Source organism: Pararge aegeria, chromosome 15, assembly GCF_905163445.1.
Source record: "Pararge aegeria chromosome 15, ilParAegt1.1, whole genome shotgun sequence".
Taxonomy (NCBI): Eukaryota; Metazoa; Arthropoda; class Insecta; order Lepidoptera; family Nymphalidae; genus Pararge; species Pararge aegeria.
In genome coordinates this window covers 18,080,173-18,102,483 of record NC_053194.1, presented here as the reverse complement: position 1 = coordinate 18,102,483, position 22,311 = coordinate 18,080,173, and the positions used below count along the sequence as shown (strand labels likewise).

General features: G+C 36.6%; 2 protein-coding genes across 2 annotated transcripts in view; both read left to right on the top strand.

Annotated features, from left to right (window-relative positions):
* The first annotated feature begins 810 nt into the window (after positions 1-810).
* On the top strand, positions 811-8,983 carry LOC120630164 (organic cation transporter protein-like). The gene is made up of 6 exons (XM_039899316.1): positions 811-1,028; positions 3,291-3,516; positions 5,086-5,341; positions 6,151-6,792; positions 7,813-7,994; positions 8,813-8,983. Exons 1-6 carry the CDS (start codon positions 811-813, stop codon positions 8,981-8,983), a joined length of 1,695 nt encoding a protein of 564 aa, XP_039755250.1.
* A 3,793-nt stretch (positions 8,984-12,776) lies between these two features.
* Positions 12,777-22,311, top strand: part of LOC120630016 (organic cation transporter protein-like) — a 33,732-nt gene continuing 24,197 nt past the window's right edge. The window contains exon 1 of the mRNA XM_039899134.1: positions 12,777-12,912. The gene's annotated coding sequence lies outside the window, so the exon portion shown is untranslated. The remainder of the gene's footprint in view (positions 12,913-22,311) is intronic.

Below are 22,311 nucleotides of genomic sequence, written 5' to 3'. Positions count from 1 at the left end.
AGTGCGTATGATTTGCACCGTTTGTAGTTATTATGGGCCACCACTTTTGACGTCTTCATTTTAGTTTTACATATTTTGTCTTTAGTTCCAGTACGTTCACTATTACCTTAAAATTGTCTTTAGTCAGAGCTGGAACTTGTTTTAAAGCCAACCAACATTCTAGTAGTAAAGATTTTTGTGTCAGTGCTAGACCGGGGCAATACCTACGCAATGCTTTTTAATCCCACTAAGCAGTATTTCTGTATTAATTGATTGACCAAGCAAATGGCACGCCTGATGGTTAGTGGAAAACTGTCGTTCCCTTCACTTATGTTTGTTTGTTTTTATGTGTCTGTGGGGATGCAAGGAACACGTCCGACAAAGTGCCGCCCTGTGTCCATCAACATTACGCTTACATGTTAAGCCTGTATGTAACTGTAATCACACCGGTAACCATGCCCTTCAGACCAGAACACAGCAATGCTACTTGGCAGCAGAAAAAAGCATAGCGTAGTACTTCTTCAGATGAGACTAATCTGCGGCATACATCCAACCAAGACTTTGTATGTGCCCAAATGACAAGTCAAAGATAATTTTTTAACGATGTACCGCTGTGACATTAAAGTTACAATAAGATTTCGCATAACAATTTTTATGAGGTTAGTAAAGTAATTTATTCTCTATTTCACGTACGTTTGAGGTAAAATTTCAACGAATGGATACAAAAAATTATCTCAGAATGACATTATTGGGAGAATATCATATTATCGTGATTCGACAGTGTTTGTATAAATATTACACAAGTTATATTTTGCGGCAGACAAGTGAACGATGGCATCCCGAAATGATATAATAGATAGTGTTAATCTTAATGATCCGATTGTGAAAATGCCGAATAAGAAAGTGAATTTGGATAACATTCTGGTGGAAGAAATCGGTCAGTTCGGGAGGTACCAGGTCAGAACTTTAATACTAACACTGGTTGTGATCATATTTGGAGCGTGGGGCGCCACGGAGTACATTTTCACAACTGCGAGGATTAAAACTAGGTAACCGAAGTATCAGTATCAATTCAACCAATTGACGTCCACTGCTGTACGTAGGTCTTTTGTAGGCAGTTCCACAATCCACGGTCCAGGGGCCGGTTGCCTCCAGCGGCTCGTTCGTCTTACCACCTCGTTAGCGGCGACCTACGTTGTATTTACCGGTGCGGGGTTGCCATTCTAGCACCTTGAGACCTCCATCGTCGAGACGTCCATCGTTTCTCCATTGCCACTTCAGCTTCGCGACTCGCTGAGTTACGGAGTTTTACGGAATTCCTCATTTCTGATTTGATCACGTAGAGATACTAGCCTAGCTCTCTCCATCGCCCGCTGAGTGACTCTGAGTCTTCTTATGAGGCCTATAGTAAGCGATGTATACGGTACTAAATGTGAAGTGAAGTGAAATGTTTTTATAAATTAATAATTGCCGGACCAAGCACATGGCCCACCTGATCATAAGACCAATGTCTATAAACAGGGCAAGATATGGCAGGGTATGCAATATACACGTCCTGCAACGTGCCGCCCTATGTTAACCTGAGGCGTCGTGTTAAACCTCATATGCCTTTAATTGAACCGGCAACAACGCCCTGCTGACCGGAACACAGCATTGCAACAATACTGATTAGCGTCAGAAATAAGCACGGTAGTTACTACCACCATCCCACAATATCGGACACAATAAGCTCTACTACTACTTGTGTGTTTGTTTGTCCTTCCTTCACCAACCTAACTCCAACGCAACGCAACAAATAAACTAGATATTTGGGATAGAGTTAGTCGAAAGGGCGTAGAGGAACGCACGTAATTATGCGCTATCGTGAATAACCAAACGTAAAGCTTTGATGACAAAGAAATATTAACTTAAGGAAGGACAATCATTAACGAACACAATTTGTCAGCGACCACGATTACTTCTGCTGCGGTTTGGTCTGTGAGTCAAACTGGTATTTCTTTTACTTGAAATGTCACAAGTAGGCTCACAAATCATTTTGTAATTTCTTTATTTATAATTCGTGGTTCCCGCTACCTTGTCAGCTTACAACTTTTGTAAAGTTAATTTTTCTTTCATAAAAACTTTTACCAACAATTCGACACGATATATCCGCGTCACATCGCTTTTCTTTCAGTTACTCTGCTTGTAAGATTAGTATTATTTTAAATAATCTGTTTATGTCGAATGCAAAAAAATGTTAACTGAAGTTAGGCGTTTAAGCAAAAAAAAAAACTCCTTTATATTAGTAGTAGTAGTATAGACTTCTATAATTTACTAGCAGTCCCTCGCGACTTTGTCTGCGTATAAGTCAATCTTAAAAGCTAAACATATACTGAGGCCAGACTTTTCTTTCTTTTCGTAGCGTGATGATATATAGCTTACCTCGATAAATAGTCTATCCACTACAATAAATTTTCATTTAAATCGGACCAGTAGTTCCTGAGATCAACGCGACGACTGAACGAACAAACTCCTCAGCTTTATATATTAGTAAGTATAAGATTTAGACAAGCAGATGCCTTTGGATTACTTGTTAGCAAGAAGTTTGTATTTCGAACCGTTAATATTTTGGCTATGAGACTTTAATGGCTAATGACCACGTAAAAGATAGATACTCGTATATGCTGTGGCAGTCTTTATAGGATGTGTTTAACAGTTTTAATTCCTCTATACATTATTTTCATTCTACCTCTAATGTTTTATGCAGCCCTCGCCCAGATAACTGTCCGATGGCAGATGGTTTTTCCGACTTAGTTGAAATGTATTGTTATATTTTGGCCAATTTATGCAATACGCTTATAAATAGCCTATAATATGTTATTCAGAGGTATAAATTATCTTAATATATATAAATCTCCTGTCACGATGTTTGTCCGCGATGGACTCCTAAACTACTCAACCGATTTAAAATTAAATTGGTACACCGTGAGCAGTCTGGTCCAACTTAAGAGATAGGATAGCTTAGATCTTTAATTATAGTCGCAATTTTATTTTATTTCAAATTATTTGTCTATAATTAATTGGCAGTGACATGTTATATATATATATACTACTATACTCATTTAAAGCTTAGCGATACTGAATACTTTAAAAACAAAATCAAACGCAGACGAAGTCGCGGGCAACAGCTAGTATATCTATAAAGTTTAAACAAATAGTAACAAGTGAGTAAGAGTATAAATATTATTCAGACTTTCGCATTTATGATATTAGTCGGATAAATGAGGCTAAGGCTGTTTTACCATCAGAGATATATTTTTATAATGATACAGATGCCTAATCCCAGAGTGCGAGGGTTCGGAAGCTGCAGAATTCTCTCCAACCTGGATTCTGAACGCTATCCCGGCTAGTGGCAGTTCATTTGACAACTGCCTGCGCTTCGACTCCAGCAATGGGACTCCGAGCAGGGATGAGTGTCCCGCAGAATGGTTTAACCGAAAAGAGCATGTTGGCTGCACGGAATATGTGTACGAGAATACGAATACCGTTGCTTATGATGTAAGATTCTTTTAATTTTGAAATTAAAAAATAAATAAATAAATATGCCACGACAATACACACATCGCCATCTAGCCCCAAAGTAAGCGTAGCTTGTGTTATGGGTACTAAGATGACACCCAGACACAGAAGAACATTCAAGCTCGTCACACAAACATGTTCCAATAATGGGAATCGAACCCACGCCAAACTGCGCCAATCGGCCGTAAAAATAATAATGTAAACAGCTTTTTTTATTCTACTACAAAATATCCCTTAACTTGATGCAGTCATGGAACATGGTAATGGGCTAACCTGTAAGGAGTATGGCGGTTATATGCAATCCATACCCCGAATAGGTTCTGAAATTATTTTTTGACGACCTCTCTGGCGCAGTAGTGAACGCTGTGGTTTCAATTCGGAGGTCCCGGGTTCGAATCCCGGTAGGGGCATCCAATATTACAGTTTAGGAATTTATAATTTCTATATTTTCTCCACCCTGTCGAAAAGGACGTGGACGTGAAGTGATTTAGCGATACTGTGCGATGTCACTTCAAAATATTATTTATTTTGATGTTCTGTTGTTTTTTCGCTCTCTTGTTATAAACAGACTTTAAAGAAAAAATATAAAGACGGTGATACTAGTTGATAAGATGATTGACTTCACTTGACAAACGCAGTCACACTTACGATTATAGTTTATCGCAGACTGTGCAGTCGGTTTTGGCCTAAGAATAATGAATAATAAAGTTTTGTCATGAATGTCGGATATCTGTAGATCCATATTATCATCTCCGTATTAATTATTTTTTTGAAATTACTCGTATATGAAATAATCGCCGATGAGATAACCCAAAGTGAAATAGAAATAGCTATATGAAAGAGGTGTATTTAAAAAAAGCAGGGTTCAAGATTGAAAAAAGACCTTTCACAATTGGTTGGCCATTTTCATATTTTATTTCAACAAGCTGTATTATACTGTTTGTTTTACTGTCTATTTTGTTTGTTTATATTGAGAATACCTTTGGGCACCTTTATCATATCAACCCATTACCGGCCCCACCTTGGCCCAGAATTGGTAGACGTCATACACCTTCGAAGAGAACACTCAGGTATGCAGGTTTCCTCACGATGTCTTCCTTTACCGTTAGCAAGTGATATTTTAATTGCTTAAAACGCAAATAACTTTGAAAAGTTTTTCGAAACTTTCGAACTTTCGAACGCCCCTCGAATCACCACTGTCTTGGGGATCTTATAAGACAAATTTTATCAGCTACCCTGAAAAGGCATAAAATTAACGTGTCCAGCGCGGCTAGCATGGGCAGGAGGCAATTATATCCCCGAGGAAAGGATAAAAATTTATCTTCTCCCACAGCTTTATCAACTCCCAAAGGACTATCGCACAAGGGGAAATAATATTCTGAAGTTGATCCCAGTTTATTATTATATGGAAGCTTTGGGAGCAGATACAATTTTATTGTTTCCCCGGGGAGAAAATTGTTTCTTTCCCATGCTAGCCGGACTTCTCAGGATGACAAGGAATTAGTTCCACCACGTTTGGCATCAATATTATTTTGTATTTAATTTCAGTACGGCTTGGCATGTGAAGAATGGCGTCGAGCTTTTATCGGAACGGCGCGAACCTTTGGCACTTTCTTAGCACTGCCCCTCGTGGGCTTCACGTCTGACCGCTGGGGCCGGCGCTTCGCCCTCAGCTTGAACGCCCTCAACACCGCGTGGGTGGGCACCGTGCGCTACTGGGCGGACACTTACTATGGTTTTGTCATTTCTGAAGTCGTCGAGTCGGCGATTGGAGCTGGTGCTTACTCCTGTGCCTACATTTTAGGTCAGCAAATAATATCTTAGATCATGTCAGATTTGTGTTAGAGAAAATAGCGATTCGGTTGGAACAATTTTATGCTTAAATTTTCTGTGATTTGTGGAGAATATTTAAGCTTTAATTAATCAATCAATTAAAGTCAACTGTTGCGGAAAAATGTTATTATGTATATTATGTAAAAGCTCTTATTTTATGCATAAAAAAGGTATCAAGATAAATTTAGTTTAACTCAAAATTCAAATTCAAATTCAAAATTAATTTATTTCAAGTAGGCCTAATACAAGCACTTTTGAAACGTCAAGTCTGTCCGTGTGTAGTGACTCTACCACCGGTTCGGAAGGCAGATTCTACCGAGAAGAAGCCGGCAAGAAACTCAGCATTTGCTCTTTTCCAACATCAAAAATTTACATTTTACACTGCATGCAATAACTGCATGCAATATTACAAATATTTTGATTTCACCTGTGATTTCTCCAGAATCTTCTCAAAGGTGTGTGATGGACTACGGCCAAAGCACTACTAATTCTGAAGAAGACCCGTACCCTGCAGTGGGCTGTAAATGGGTAAATGATAATGATGATGATTTTAGTTTTTATTTATCGATGTTTTAAGACGTGAATGCTAGAGTTGATATCATTAAGTTTCTCAACCGAAGTGTAGTGGTCTTTATTGTTCTGTAGGTATTTCTAGACTTTGGTTTATGATAACAATAAGATTGTGGTGAAAACCTGAAACTTTTTCTCATTCTACCCAGCCTGCCGTATATTCGTGTAAAATTTAATAATATTTCCAAATGTGTCTTATTTTCTTTATAGTTATGGAACTAGTCGGGCCAAAATACCGCGTGGCTGCAGGGGCGACCATCAGTACCTTCTTCTCATTTGGCCAAGTGCTTATGGCTCTAATAGCATGGGCAGTTCCCAACTGGAGGAATTTAACGCTCGCTCTTTATTTGCCACAATTCATAACTATATGCTATTTCTGGATTATGTCCGAATCTGTGCGATGGTATCTGAGTAAAGGACAATTCAAAAACGCTGAAGACTTTCTCAAAAATGTTGCCCGAACAAATAAACGACAACTGTCGGATCAATCTCTACAGGCATTGAAACACAGCGCAGAAGCTGAGAAAATTCGGGCTGATGCAGAGAAAGTAACTAAAGCCAAGGAACCTTGGCTGATCATTTTAGTCTTTCGGAACAAAGCTATCCTCAGACGCTGTTGCATATCACCGGTGTGGTGGTTCACGAGCGCTCTGGTATACTACGGAATGTCGATAAACGCAGTCAATATATCTGGTAATCGATATGTTAATTACATGGCGGTGGCTGCAGCAGACATACCGGGATATTGGATAGCTGTAGTGTTAATGACCAGAATCGGGAGAAAGCCTGTGCTCATTGGTGCTTACTGGATTTGCGCTGCGTGCCAATTGGGCTATATTTTCTTACCAATCAGTAAGTTTCGTAGCATGTTGATAATTTTAATTTTATAATCTTGTATATTCAGTGGCGTGCATAGAAGGTATGCACAGGGAGTTTAGATGATATAAACTTAATATAATCTCCAGTACGAGTTTTAAAAAACCTAAGGATAGGCATTGTAAGAGTTATAAAAAGCCTATCCTTAAGTTTTTATAACTCTTACTGGACATTTTCTTCTTTTTATGTCATCTGCGTACCTTGTGCATACCCTCTATTGACGCCACTGTGTATATTGTACGTTTTTGTTAGTGACCTTTGACTGTGTGCTAAATGCAGAAATAAAGTTTGAAAAAATTGAGGATGCTGCTGCTAACTATCGTGGTGTCCATGATGCTTCAAGTCATTTGGTTAGTTTGTTAGGACGTGAAGGATTATATTTCGTGAATTAATATTAATTTGGCGGTAACCCTTCTAATTTGAATTGACTAGGTCCAAAAGTAGCCGATTTACTCTCCGTCCTTACAATTAATTCCATGCTAAAAATCAAGTCGAAGGTTTTCTTTATAAGGGCGTGAAGTAACGACAAATCAACAAACACACTCACATTTATATATTAAAAATATTTTTTCTATTCTGTTTTAATTGGCCTTTTATTGCAATTTCACTTGGTAAAAGGTGATGATGTCGTATAAGATGGAATATAGACGGGTTATTCCGTTAAGATCAATATGAAAAACAGGGAGCGCAGTTTTTGTTAAATCCATACCTCTAATCGGTTTCCACGCGACATCGTACCAAAACGCTAAATCACTTAACTGTAAGTCTTCGTCGGTAGGGTAATTGAGGTCTGGTGTGGACCAGATCAGGCAATAGAAAATTCAGAAATAAATTAAATTCCCAAATCCTTTGCCGGATCGATCCTTCGCCCTCCACTTAAAACCACAGCGCTCAACGCTGCGCTAGGTGTAGTCTAAATCGTCGTCGTCGTATACAATTTTTCGGTGGTTAGCAATTACTATTATTTTACTGATAATTTATTTATATTTGTCGCAGACAAGTACGGCCTCTCCATGATGATGTACCTCATCGGCAAGCTCGCCATCGCCGTCGTCATGATGTCCTTGTACATTTACACCTCGGAGATCTATCCGACCAGATACAGACACAGTTTGTTTGCCTTTTCCTCTATGATTGGGCGAATAGGTGCGATGACTGCCCCTTTGACTCCGGCATTTGTAAGTCATTTTAATTATTCCCATTTAGTTATTTTAGCTATTGGCATAATACTGAAGTAGCCACTGAGTTAATCAGCATGTCATTTTGTCTACTTATAAGTTATTTATTCGTTTGTACTTTTAACATGCATCAATGAGCGTATCTACCTATATACTGATAAATTATCAGTTATTATCAGTGATAATAATAAGCTGACGAGTTTGTTTGTTTATCCTATTTTTTATTCAAATTCATTTATTGCATATAACAGGTTAGATATAGCTAATTACATGTTATGAAGTCCCAATGTATGTTACCTCTTTTATTCTCTCTATATTACAAACTATTATTTAAAAACTAAAGTTAATCAATTAAAACTAGTACATCATATGTCATATTAAACTAATAATAGCACTTTGTCTGTGTCATATTTGTCATATTTAACTAATTGTTGTATGTTACTAATAATTTATAACATTCTTTTTTTAAATTAATTAATTTATTTTCTCTTTGGTAACTTATTGTTTGTTTCCATAGCCATCACACATATTATTAAGTATAAAATTATTGCACTTATTAAATAGAATCCATTTGAATTTTTTACGTTTTCCATCTGCTGATTCTTGAATATATCCTCTACAGCTTGACTTTTACTTAAAAAAATATATATTACGAACCAAAACAGAGTTTTACCTCGATAGGTAGTGTACCTTCCGAACCTGTCATAAAGTCACTATAAACAGACAGACGTCCCAAAAGTGCATTTATTAGGCCTATTGAAAATAAATGAATTTAACTTTTTTTATCTGTTTAAGTTAACTTTGTTATTTCATTGCAGGGAGCGGCCCTTTTTGATAATTTTCCTTCGATGCTCTTCTGTGGGTTTGCCTTGCTGTCTGGTGCCCTAGTATTCCTGGCGCCAGAGACGCTGGGCACCAAGCTTCCGGACACATTGGAGGAGGCTGCTGACATCGGGGCCAACAAATCTGACCCTCGAATTGTCGAGTAAACGCCGCTTGTCTGACGATCTGGCGTCATTCGACTATTAGGATGGTACCACTAAGACCCAGACACAGGCAAAAAGATCCTTCAGCGCGAAAATCCTTATGATTGTTTAACACTCCTTTTAAATACTTGCGAAAATTATAGCGGCACGTTGCAGAACGTGTTCTTTGCATGCTCTGAGAAGTGTGGTTCTGCTTATAGCCGATGGTCGTTTGGTTTTACACTTGCCATCTGGTGGGTCCATCAATTGATACTGTAAAAAAATCTCCAAGATCGTTTTGGTAAGCCGTACATATCATTATATAAACAACAATAAAGGCATACATCTTAATTAAGCCAAATGACGTTAACGCATACACAAAGTTGACTTTTTATAACTCCATTGAAGAATAAAGTAATTTTGTTTGAAACTTGTTCGTAAAATACAATAATAAATAATCATTTAATTGCTGTATTATGAAGTTTCACGAGTCCCGCGTCAGGCAATAAGATTACAACACTGTTGGAGATATGTAATTAGTATATCAACAAACTAGAATATCTCATATACTATGTTTATACTTTACATATTCTATACAATTAGCTGTGTCCGCGGCTGCGTTAAATTAAATTACTTTAGGATTGGTTCAGCGGTTGAGCCAAACCTTGGTACAAAATAATGTTGTTTTCATTTCACTACAAGTTATAGTTAAGAAGTATACTTCTAAGCAGTTATTTTAATCCCATACCCCTAATCGGTTTCTAAGCGACACCGTGCCGGAACGCTAATTCGCTTTGCGGCACGTCTTTGTCGGCAGGGTGGTAACTAGCTACGGCGAAGCCTTCCACCAGACCAGATCAGAGACAATACAGGAATTATAAATTCCGAAATTGCGCCTGCCGGGAATTGAACCCGGGTCCTCCTTAAAATCACAGCGCTCACCGCTGCGCAAGGTAACCCTTTATTTCCTCGGGATAAAAAAATAGCGCCTTCATTAACGAAATAGCAATTTTGTATTGATGCCACGAAAGAAGTTGATTATATAATAAATTCACACAGACGGTTATAAAATGGGAGTAACTTCGTAAACTTCTTAATGTTTCTTTGCTGGTATGTTATACGTGTAATAAACGTATACGTGTAAAGTGTTTCTTCTTTCTCTTCTTAATTAATGTAAGCAGAGTTGATGTTATATTGACTCTTGCGTATTTTTTTTTAAACTTTGTTGAGTTATTTCGCTAAAAGTTTTCATTATTTCAAATGATTTTATGCCCCATCAGTTTAATACCTGCGCCTATCCTGCTAGCCATATTAATTTAATATTAATTACACATTAATTACTTAAGTGCCGTCAGTGTAGTGTGCCGTGTATTTTATAGAGCAATTGTAAACACTTTTTCAAATTAAAAACTACTACCATCTAAATCGATTAATATTTCGCACAGCTACAGTAACATTTTATAAATTTTAAAAATGCATATAGAAAAAAAAATCGGAACCGACAGTTTTTGAACCTACGTCCTGAGCGCTTTGACCACTTAGACCGAACACCAGTATTAGTAGTTAGTAATTAGTATATGCGTTTTTATCAGTCCTATAGCGACTGTAGAAACATTGTAGTTTCGATCTAATTTTCAAAGGTACATAAGTCAATGAGTACCAGCAACTCACTGAAACAAGAGTTAACACATTGCTTTTTTGATAATTTTATAATTTTGAATAGTGTTTCACCTACACTTGTCCTTCCACTCGCCAAATAATGTCGGTTAAAAAGTCGACTATACTTGTCTGTATAAGTGTGTAAGTACTTTAAGACTGAAAAAAATATAATTTTGAAGGACCTGGATCATAAATCTCTTACGATAAGGGTTTGCTTTAATTTACACTATCGTAAGTAGATCACCAAAGAAACAGGGGTTTACGTTTGGATTCGTCATAGCTTTAGTATAGTTCGTTCCGACTGCATCGTCCGTCGAGAGCATGTTCGACTGAATATCACGAGGCCCTAGGTTTGATCTCCTGGTCTGGTCAATGAGTTAGTAGTATTGGGTTTTTCTATCACGAAATTCCTAGTACCAGCCCAGAGTTTTGGAATTGGTGGCGATTCACCCCGTGGATCTCTTTCCGGTCGGAGCTTTCGTCCCATCGGACCATGGAGAGTGATGGAATAGATCTGTGTTACCCGTGTTCACGCACACACTTGTCCACAATAATATCCCTGGAGATTGACCACCGTGTCTGCACTCGGTCAGGAAAACTATCCTTAGGCTACATCATCATAACCACATATACCACGTAGACAAAAACTAAATCACTGACATGCTATGTATTCAAAACAGAAGACATTTAAGTGAAAATTCTAACTGCCTCTAATTAAGTTTTCAAACGTTTTGACGTCCTACTAGCAGTGGGAGTGAGCCTGCTTTCTGAGTCCAAGGCTGGAGGTTCGATTCCCACATAACTGGAAAATGTTTCGTGTAATGAGCATGATCTTTTTTCAGTGTCTGACCGATATTTTTCAAAAAATATCCCTCAGCTATCTTAATAACCATAGAAAAAACTACGATTACTTAAGGGATAAAAGGCGAAGTGTGTTTTTGTAATATAATTATTTACTATTTATGTTAAGTGTTATAAATTGACAAGGCAATTGACAAGGTGGACTTTTTCTTACACCAGCTTCGCGCTAATAACCCTCGTAGCTGTCGTTTTAGGTTTACGAATATAGTAGTTATCCCCATCCTCTAATACTATATACATATTTTTGTATGTAATATAGGAACATATAGAAGTTCTATATATAAATATTAAATATAACCTGTGAATATATAAATATACTACGACAATACAAACATCGCCTAAGTAAGCGTAGCTTGTGTGTACTAAAATAGCTGATAAATATTTTAATGAATATAAATGTTTATAATACAAAGATAAACCACCAGGATATGAAAATATTTCATGTTCATCACACAAACTTTTGTGGGAATCGAACCCACAGGACTCAGAAAGCAAGGCCGTTGCCAACTGCGCCAACCGGCTGTAATAGGCCAATTTGACTTTAACTTTGATTCGGGAATTGTTTTGATAGGTCTATCTGAATGAAAAAGTGCTGAGTTTGAGTTTTGAATCTAGTATCGTGTTGTGAGGACAGACTAAAATACAGTTGTAGTAGTCTCGTACGACACCCTTGGCAATACGGGTGGTGCCTTCTCGCCGTGGTACTGGGGGTGGTTATGATGTGGGTGTTCGAGGCTACTAAAGGAATATAATTGAGAACGGGTCGCAGAGATCACAATCCCTCCCGTTGCGAGAGGCCTTTAGTCCAGCAGTGAACTGTTATAGACTATTGGACTGTTATAGATGATGGAGTGCACCTACTGCGGTAATACCGTTTGGGGTTTACGCACTGTATGAATCACCGCTGCCTTATACCTACCCATTATAATTTACGCACAATACCCAGCCATATTATACCAGTCCACGTTTTCATGATTAATTTTACATATTGTTCCAATACTCATTGTTATAGTGTTTAATTAGTGAAGTGGTAGTTTGTTGCCAACTCTCCCCGGTGCAGCAGTCTGTGTAACCTCGCCGGCACATCACTACATTAGCGCTGGCCGTGCGACGCGAACCGGCACGCATGCGCGAAAGCAGACTAGTTATCGAAATAAAAGTTTAAATTAATTTTAAGTTCCAATTTAAAGTTTGTTCGAGAGTTATTTTTTTATGTATGCAGGAGGTCTTAAAACACAGTTTCAATTAATTCAACCCAATTTATTTGTTTTTATTAAATATCTCTAATCTCTGAAAATTTTAGAAATAAAATTAAATATTTTCGAACAGAGAACCAAAAAATAAACAGTGCTGTGGGTTGTGATAAGTGTGGTGAAGTTACGAAATAAGCTATTTATGAAAAGCGGATCTTCTAGAATTTGATAAACTAAAAGGTAAATAAACAATACAATCATATTAAAACCACTGAAATAATTATGATGACATTATTATTGTATGTCATCTTTTCACGCAGCGACGCGGTCGTGAGACCACGTCTCAACAGCATATTGACAAATTGTCACATTTCTTGTATAGAGAGATAAAGATATACATGATTATAATGACCCGGTGAAATTCGTAGCACCTTTCTCAATCTAATAAAAGTGAACCCTAGTTTAAATTTTTTTTTATATCGATAAATGTTGTGAGCAAGAGCAACTGCTGAGTTTCTTGCCGGCTTCTTCTCGATAGAATCTGCCTTCCGATCCGGTGGTAGAGTCACTACAAACAGACAGACTTGACGTTTCAAAAGAGCTAATATTAGGCCTACTTGCAATAACTTAATATTGAATTTTTTGAATTTTATGAATTGCGATATAAGTTTTTATGAATTGTGGATCAACTTATTGTATTTTTAAGACACGATTGGCATTGGTTCGGTCCACCATATCTCCTTTTGATGTAACTACGTAACATAAATTCCAGTTCACCATCACCCCTTTTAACGTTGTTCCACTACGGGATGGCGGGCTTTATCGGTTAATTTCACATGTAAGTGTCAATAATCGGCCTAATGCTATATTGTGCATTCATTTTAAAGATAAACGCGTTCAAACTAACAGACAAACAAACAAAATTAGCTCTTCGGCTCAGTTATTACTAAACATTATGGGTACCATAAAATATAAGTACAGTAAATAAGCATTCCTTTTCTCGCACACGCATCACTTACTATTAGGTCTGGTGGCAGCCAAAGTCTATCTACTAACATCAACTCATTATAGACCTGCTAGCTGCAGGTCTTCTCATAGAATAAATAAAGTTTATATCCGTCCACTATGCATACCCCATACAGTTTCCAAGACCTATGCAATTTATTATTTTCTGTAAGTTTAATTTATTATTATACCTGTTAATTTGTTATAATGTGTAGATTTCATGAAACACAGGTTTAAATAAAAACCTACCCTCTGTAACACAGGTCTCCTCCCGCCGAGATAAGGGCATTCATGTAATTTTTGTATCCAATGCAAATTTGTAGACTTAGCACTCCTTTGGGAACATTATAGAGAACTCTCAGGCATACAGGGTTCCTTACGATGTTTTCCTTCAAAGTAAGGAAGGAATATTGAATTGCTTAAGCACAGTTCTGTAAAGTTAAGAGTTGCGTGCCGGATAAACTTCTGTCCCCTCCGCACAGGAGGCTGTAGTCATAATACTGGTTTTTATAGTCAAAAATGTTCAGTAAGAACTAAACGCTGGGCCAATTAGCGGTTTATAACTTGCTCCTCAAGCGGCGTTTAATTTCACGTTCAACGCATTTGTGCATCACAGTCTTGTGTTTTTATATAGCAATAAAATTGGCGGACTAAGCTGATGGCTCATCTTACCGTAACAATAAACCATCGCCTATAAGGCAAAGTCAAAGTCAATTTATTTATTCAAAAAGTCAAAAAAATAACTTTAATTGCGTTCATTACAAACAAAATGTGGACATAGTAGTAAGATAATGTCGATCAATACAGACGTAAACTTAAAATTAAATCTAGGAGGGTTCCAAACGCGCCCTGGTCTAAGAAAATGCCCACAACAAACATATCCGGGTGTTCTTTTTGTTATCACCATCTCACATCGGTTCGGTCTTTTCTTTAGTCGTGGATTCGCAGCATTAAACTGTGGCAGAATTATTAATATTAACCTCATTAAGATTATGTAATCGTCGCAAATTACCGTGAAATTGAACTCTCACTACTTGGGTATTTGTATAGATAACGATTGTATACTATATCCCCTTTCTGCAAATATTTATTTGACTTAAAATGCATATATCCCAATTGCTCCGGCCATCGCGTATATGTTTATAATAATTAAATTATCACCAGTCTTTTTACAATGTTCTGGAATACTATGGTAACCACAAAAAGGATATGGTCCGAGATCATATATAAACAAATAACTCTGGTACAAGTTCATACGCACACACATACTTGTTAATGTGATTTCAAGTCGTACCAATTAGTTCAGGTCCCCAACATTCATCGTTTTAGCTATGTGTCAGCACTAAATCATATAGTTTCTCACGCAATGACATCTGTCCTGATAATGAATGAAAACGAGTAGTGCTTAAAGCAAATGTGTATATCCTATAGTTTAGTCTGGACTATAAGCGAATGTACGAGTGCGATGGTATACACACCAATCTCTTATTGCAAGGTCTTGTTGCTGTGAGAAACAAGAAAGAGTTCTCGCTCACAGTGTAAGCATTGAGCGATCAATGAGATGTATTGATTACTGATTTTTTTTTTATTGGCACGCGGTCTGCATTTGTTTTACGCTTCATGAGCGAAAGAACCATAAATCGTTGCTTCTTCGTCGGCGGCGGGCCTAAAGTAGAAAATATTGTGTTGACGTGGTGACAGTTTCAAACAAAAGACATAACTGCCATTGCGCTAATTACAATCAAAACGTGCTCATTTCTGTTCAGGCAGGCGAATGCGTCAATTGTCTTTTCTTCTAGCTAATGGGCACCTCATTGCTTATGTATGGCTCGATTTATGTGTGAGAGCAAGAACTAAAGCGCTACTTGTTGACACACCCGACATCACGATACCTGTAGCCTTAGTACGAGATTTGCACGCTCACAACCGAGGAGTCGATTTTGCAAATCAAACCGTCACTTGTTTTGAGTCGCAAATCCTTTACTTAATAATTTGTGCTTACCGTATGTCCTGAAAACCCGAGCTAAAGAGTTGTAGGTAAATTTGGTATTTAATATTATGCTATCAAGATCCATTTTACTAGGATGCTGAAGTATTTCCGTATTCGAAAACGACGTCTCGATTGCGAGCAAGCGAATCTTGTACTAAGGCTACGGGAAATTCAGTATATAATAAAGCATATTGCTCGAATACGATCGGAATCTACGACAAAAGTACCCTCTGGATTACGATTCAATCAACACACTAACGTCAGATTATTTATTTATGTATCTGTAATACTTTTTTACGCATAATGGGAAGTAATATATTTAAAGTAAGTACCTACAATATTATTATCATCTAAATAAAACATAGTTTGGAAATAAGTTTAAAATATCTATGTACCTAATGGATTAAACCATTTGAGAGTGATTTTAAAATTAGTAAAAATAAATAGTCATTATGCATCAGCACGTATCAAACGACACTATAATTAATTTAATTTAAACTATTATCTAATAATATTAATTTCTAATATGAATAAGTACTTTGTTATCACTTTCGATTTTTACATAATTGGTAATGATATTTTAATCCGTGAGTATCTACGAACTTATGTATCATCATAATAATTTAATTTTTGATACAAAACACTTAAAATCAGTTAAAAACTTCCAAGAGCTGAAATAACGTAACTTGTTATAATTACTAAAAAAGCAAACAAAATTAAAGTCTTATACTCCGTGCTTCTGATTTATTTCACGAATTCTCCGCTGTAAATGGATGAACGGACTTAGCTTAGTTACGTTATATTTTTTCAATAATCGAATACTGTCGATGCTTGCGAGAAATGCTATGTCGTACTCAGGGTACTGAATCATAAGGTTTTTTTTTTGCTTTTTATAGTAGATATTATATGAAACAAGCAGATGGCAGAAGTTCCATCAGATGGTAGGCCTTTAAACAGAGCTACACTTTGCAGGGGGTGCAAGTAACATGTTCTGCAAAGTGCGGACAGTGTCCATAAAGAGAGGGCGTTGGTGTTAAGCCTCGTGTGCCTGTACTTTTTTTTTTTTTTAATTTTATTGGTCAACTTAAGAGTAAAACAATTTACGACAACTAGGTCACTCACCTCATCTCAAACCACACAGAGTTTATGTGACAAGGTATAGATTAATGATATTCATTTTAAAAACATTTTTTTTTATAAATTATTTTTATATTGAAATTTATTTAAACTGGCAACAACACGGACGAGTCACCACACTTCCCCGGAGCAGCTCTGTCACAAAAACCTTCTACTACTCAGAAAAACCTCTACTACTGCATTATTCAGAACCTAGAACCGCGCAAGCGCAAGGGTCTCCCCCCACAATGGCACTGGTCCAGTGCGGGTTGGTGGACTTCACACACCTTTGAAAACATTACGAAGAACTCTCAGGTTTCCTCACGATGTTTTACTTCATCGTTGAAGCAAAATACATTTTAATTGCTTGTAACGTATAACTTAGAGAAGTTAGAGGTGCGTGCTGGGATTCGAACTTGCCGCTCTGAAAGTGAAAAAAAGTCCTACCCATTGGGCTATCACACGTGCGCATGTAATAGATAGTAATTTTAGATATACATATAAATGTATATAAATACTACAATGTTAACCGTCAGAGATAGGAACCGGCTAGACTATAACTAACGAGTGAGAGTGGGTTTCTATAAATAGGAAGGGTCGCTGATCTGTTATCAAGTGATACTCGTGGCTTTGTACTGATGCTCCAATAACTTAAAAGTGTAAATACGGAATGAAATCCAAGGTCGTTGTATGAACCTGAGAAGATTGACTAATATTTTATAATAATTTATATACTACGACAATACACACATCACCAAAAGTAAGCGTAGCTTGTGTTATGAGTACTGAGATGACTGATGAATATTGAATGAATTATATACATAAACACTACTTATGAATTATATCGATCGTAGGTTCAACAACCTTAGCTTTCCAAACAAAGGTGAGTCCTCAAACGGCTGCCACACATATACCACTCTCATAAGCTTAGGATGGTTACATGGGAAAGACCGAAAATAATAAATTGTTAATTTGCTTATCGTTTTGGACTAGCCGTGCAGGCTAGCATGGGCAAGAGATAATGATTTCCCCGGAGAAAGAATAAAAATGTATCTTCTCCCACAGCTTTATCAACTCTCAGAGCATTGGTAGAGCAGGATATAATATCCATAAAATATATGTGTATATTATAATATATTATGTAAGCGGGGGTACACTTCACCTATTCCATTTTCCCGTGTTTTAGAAGGTGGGCACGTTAATTATATCTCTCGTCAGGGGATATAACCGGGGGATATATTTTTTATCTCCTGCCTATGCCAGCCCTGCTACTATTTGATGGAAACCTAGACTGTTAAAAGTTTATCAAAATGCCTGTTTGATTATTGGTACCTGTTACTGATATAAAGGTGATAGCCTAGTGGACGGAGCGAAGGCTTGGACATCCCTTCACGGGCGAATTCAATCTCTGGCACGCACATCTAGCTTTTTGGAATTAGGTGCGTTTTCTAAACAATAAAAATAATATCACTTGCTTTAACGGTGAAGAAATACAGCGTGAGGTAACCTGCATGCTTTAGAGTTGTCATAACAGTTTTAAAGGCATGAGAACTCTGTTAGTCGACATAATGGCAACAGGACATATTAAGTTTACAGGATCACACTACGAAGCTTATTTGTTTTATTTAAATAGTTGTACGGCACTGACAGTCGACCTGATCCACAAATTCAAAGTCGCGCAACGCGTTATGGAGCTATGTTGAGAGTCTCTCTTCTGGACCAAAATTCGCAACCAGGAAAACCGTAAAAGACCGAGGTCACCGACATAGCTCGTAGGATAAGCAACTTGAAATGGCAGTGGGCGGGTCATGTCTGTTAGGATCGATGGCCGTTGGGGCAGACGCGTACTGGAGTGGAGACCGCGAATCAGAAAGCGCAGTTTGCGAAGACCTCCAGCCCGCTGGATAGATGACCTTAAAATGTTGGCTGGAAGCGGCTGGATGAGATAGGCGGAGGACTGTGTGCAGTGGCGCGTTCTTGGAAACGCCTATATTTAATAGTGGTTGCTTGTGTTGTAGTAGTAGAAGAGCTTGTTGTGAAAGGATCGTCCGGCAAAGTACCAACTACTGCCTTGCTTGCATACATTGCATGCCCTGTAAAGTGTTGTTCTGTTTATATAGGCGATTTTTTTCCATTCACCATAAGGTGGGCCATCTGCTTCGAATTTTTTTTTGCATTAGGGAAAGCAAAAGAGTGATATAATATCTACAAAATTATTCGAAGCTGAAAAAAGGACTCAGCATCAACATATAAGGCGGTAAATCGCATTATGTGAAACATGTCATACTTATATGTAAAACGAACCGAAGTAAATCTATTAATTTCATTACACTGTTTATCGAATTCTTAGTGGAAATAATTCAGTAACGCAGTTATTTTGCACTTAAAGCCATAAAAGTGTTAAGTGCGGAAAAGCGTGACATCAATTCCGTGTAAATATTTTGTAATATGGTTAAACCGTATCAAAATATGTCCAGTATTACTTCGGCATTAGTCATGTGGATTAATACAATTAAAAATAACACAGGCGACGTATGCGTCATACGCGTGTGTTAGGAAATAGGGAATTACAGCACTTTATCTATAATAAACCCGATGATTATATTAAATGTATCAACAAATCATAGTTTGTATACTCATTGATAATGTATTGAAAATAGAATAATGGACTTTAGTAGACTGTCAAATAAAAGTATAGGATCTATGGCGGGAGACGCGAGTTTGACAAGTTAGATTGGCGGCAAAGAAAAGTGAGGACGGATATAAAAATGAATTAATTAAGAAAAGGAGATTAAGTAAAGTATTGTGGATAGAACGTTACAAATTGGGTTGAGATGATTTATAATGGAAACGATACACTTAAAGAAATATTGTTGTGGCGAAACAAGTCGTATGTACTGGTGATGGAGTTGTTAAAAGTTGTTGGTACTATGGTTGTACCTGATGTTGCATTAGATAAGTATATCTCATCCTTTGGTTTATTTAGGTATCATATATGGAGCCCTAGCATAACTTTATACCGACAGTTTATGTAGCAGAGGTTGCTCTATACAAACAACTTGTTCCAAAAGTCCTGATGTTATAGGTGATAATAGTAGTTATGTTTTACCTGTCTTAAAATATGTCTTGTATCAAAGGGCCTAGCGTTATTGCATATGACAATGTTGTAATTGTGTTGATAAGTTGTTTTAATTGATTGAATAAAAGAGCAACAGTAGAGTTTCTTGCCAGTGGTCTTCTCTGCCGAAGACAGCATTCCGAACTGGTAGTAGAGTCATTTGAAGGTAACAAGTAATATGAATTATAGAGATGCTTAATATACAGTATTAGAGTGAGTCCAGTTGTTTTATTTCACTCCTTGGGAAGTCAGGTCTATAGAGTACAGACCCACAACACTGCTCTAAAGCAGGTTGGTGGGCTTTAAAGATTTCTTTTAGAAAATGAATACTTTAATAGGAAGGAAGAATAATAGTTATGAGAATAAATGATTACTGATAAGAAACTAGGTATTTAGCTTCAATAATACTGTTAATTAATGAAAGATCTAAGTGCCATCCTGAACATTGTGGGTATTGCAGTGAATATCTGAATACCTGGGCCCTCCCATATCTTTATATTTTTTTAGCATCAGAAGTGGGATCCTATTCATGTCCAATTTATGCCTTTCTCTAATGCAGATTTACTTTTTTTAGAACCATCCCGTCAAATATGGACATAGTAAAGAGTTTGATGATTTTGATGATGCCTCAACTTTTTGCTGCTATGTGCTAACACAGAAACACTCTGGAGACAAAGCACCATGCTTGTTGAAATTCTATTTAAGGATATGTGGTCCGAGGAACCAATTAATAACCATCCCTGCAAATGTGGATATAGTACATGGTTTGATGTTTTTGATGATGTCTCAACTAATAGCTGGTATGTGCTAAAACAGAAACACTCTGGAGACAGAGCACCAGACTTGGTAAAATTCCATTGAAGTATATGTGGTCCGGGGAACCAATTGATGTGATATTTTTATTTATCTTTTCTTTTTGTGGTTTCTACTTTTGAAAGATAGTACTTATTACCTGAAACTGATATGGCCTAGTGGCTCTTTGTTTATTTTGCTGAAATGATTAAGTTTGTTTGTGATAACCAACAAGTCAAGTTGGCCAAACAGAATGTGTAATAAGTTTGATAAATTTGAATTATCAAGTTTTATTTAATTAGTCAGGTTAGCCAAATGGAATTTGTGCTAAGTTTTATTTTATTAGTCTGTCCAGGCTAAAATAAATTAACTGGTCAGGTTAGCCGAACGGAATGTGTAATAGATTTTTCTTTTAATTCTTATTTATTACATACAAGATTTCAATTTTATATTGAGCAACTAGTCAGGTTAGCTGAGCTGTTAACTTTTATTTAGGAACTTTTCTATGTACTTCGAGATCGAAGTACTTGTCAGGAAAGCCCAGATAGGAGAGATTATGTAAATTATTCAGAACATATAAAAGAATACACATAAAACAACAAAACAAAACAAAAAAAAAATATTTGTTGGTAGAATAGAATAGAATATGATTATGTATCAGAACAATACATATAGGGAAATTTACCACTGAATAGCTAAATGAAATAGTTTATATGTTGGGTTGTGTGAAGAAAAGAATTAGGAGTCAGCTTAAATGTTGCGGGTTAGGTTAGGTTAGAGACCTTTCAGTATGATGTTGAGAGAAGTTCTTAAAAATGATATAAATAAAATACAATTATAAACAAAATAATGTTGCTGCTGCAAAGGAAAATATATTAGTTGCATTATAAATAATTAGATTATATTCTGTTAAACAGGTGGTTTAATTGATGTTTAGATTGAAATAATCTTTGAATAATAGAAATAACAATTAAACATAAACCTTGGCTTTTTTGATGATATGATAAAAAAAGAGGTAAACCCTCCATAATAGAAATAATTCCATCTTAGCGTTTTTATATTAATTTATTTATATTTATCTTATATATTACTTGACTTGGACAGTGAAAAGAATATGAATATCACCAGTGGGTGATGATTATGTTGATATCATCAGTAGGAGTTGGTGTTTTGGTATTGGCTAAGTAAGTCATGCGTCAGGTTCTTGCCCACAGCTGATTAGGCTTCAGTGTTTGTGAGTAAGGAGCTGTTGAGACTTGTATTGCACATTGTTCGAATTGCCTTGGCATATTTAGACTGTACCTATTGCATCTGTGACTAAATGAGACTAACAATGCAAATAACAGAATTGAGGAGAAATACAATTATGTGTATATTTTGATAAAGTTGGACTGGAGGCAAATGGATAAATTGTTTGATATTTATATTGAGATGGAAATATTTGGATTGTGATTGTAGGTACAAGTTAAGATGTACAAGTTAAATGAAAATGAGTATTTATGATTTACATTGTTGAAAATTAATCATTTTACTTTAATAGAAGTATTATATTGTTGTAATATGTTAAATGGTGTGGAATTTTGATGAAAATTTTTTTTGGTCTCTTTCACTTAAATGT

Bases quoted from the DNA above. Each gene is read 5' to 3' on its own strand.
- LOC120630164 (XM_039899316.1), top strand. From the start codon at position 811: ATGGCATCCCGAAATGATATAATAGATAGTGTTAATCTTAATGATCCG. The intron at 1,029-3,290 runs GTAACCGAAGTA...ATAATGATACAG, and splicing joins ACTGCGAGGATTAAAACTAG to ATGCCTAATCCCAGAGTGCG. The intron at 3,517-5,085 runs GTAAGATTCTTT...ATTTAATTTCAG, and splicing joins CGAATACCGTTGCTTATGAT to TACGGCTTGGCATGTGAAGA.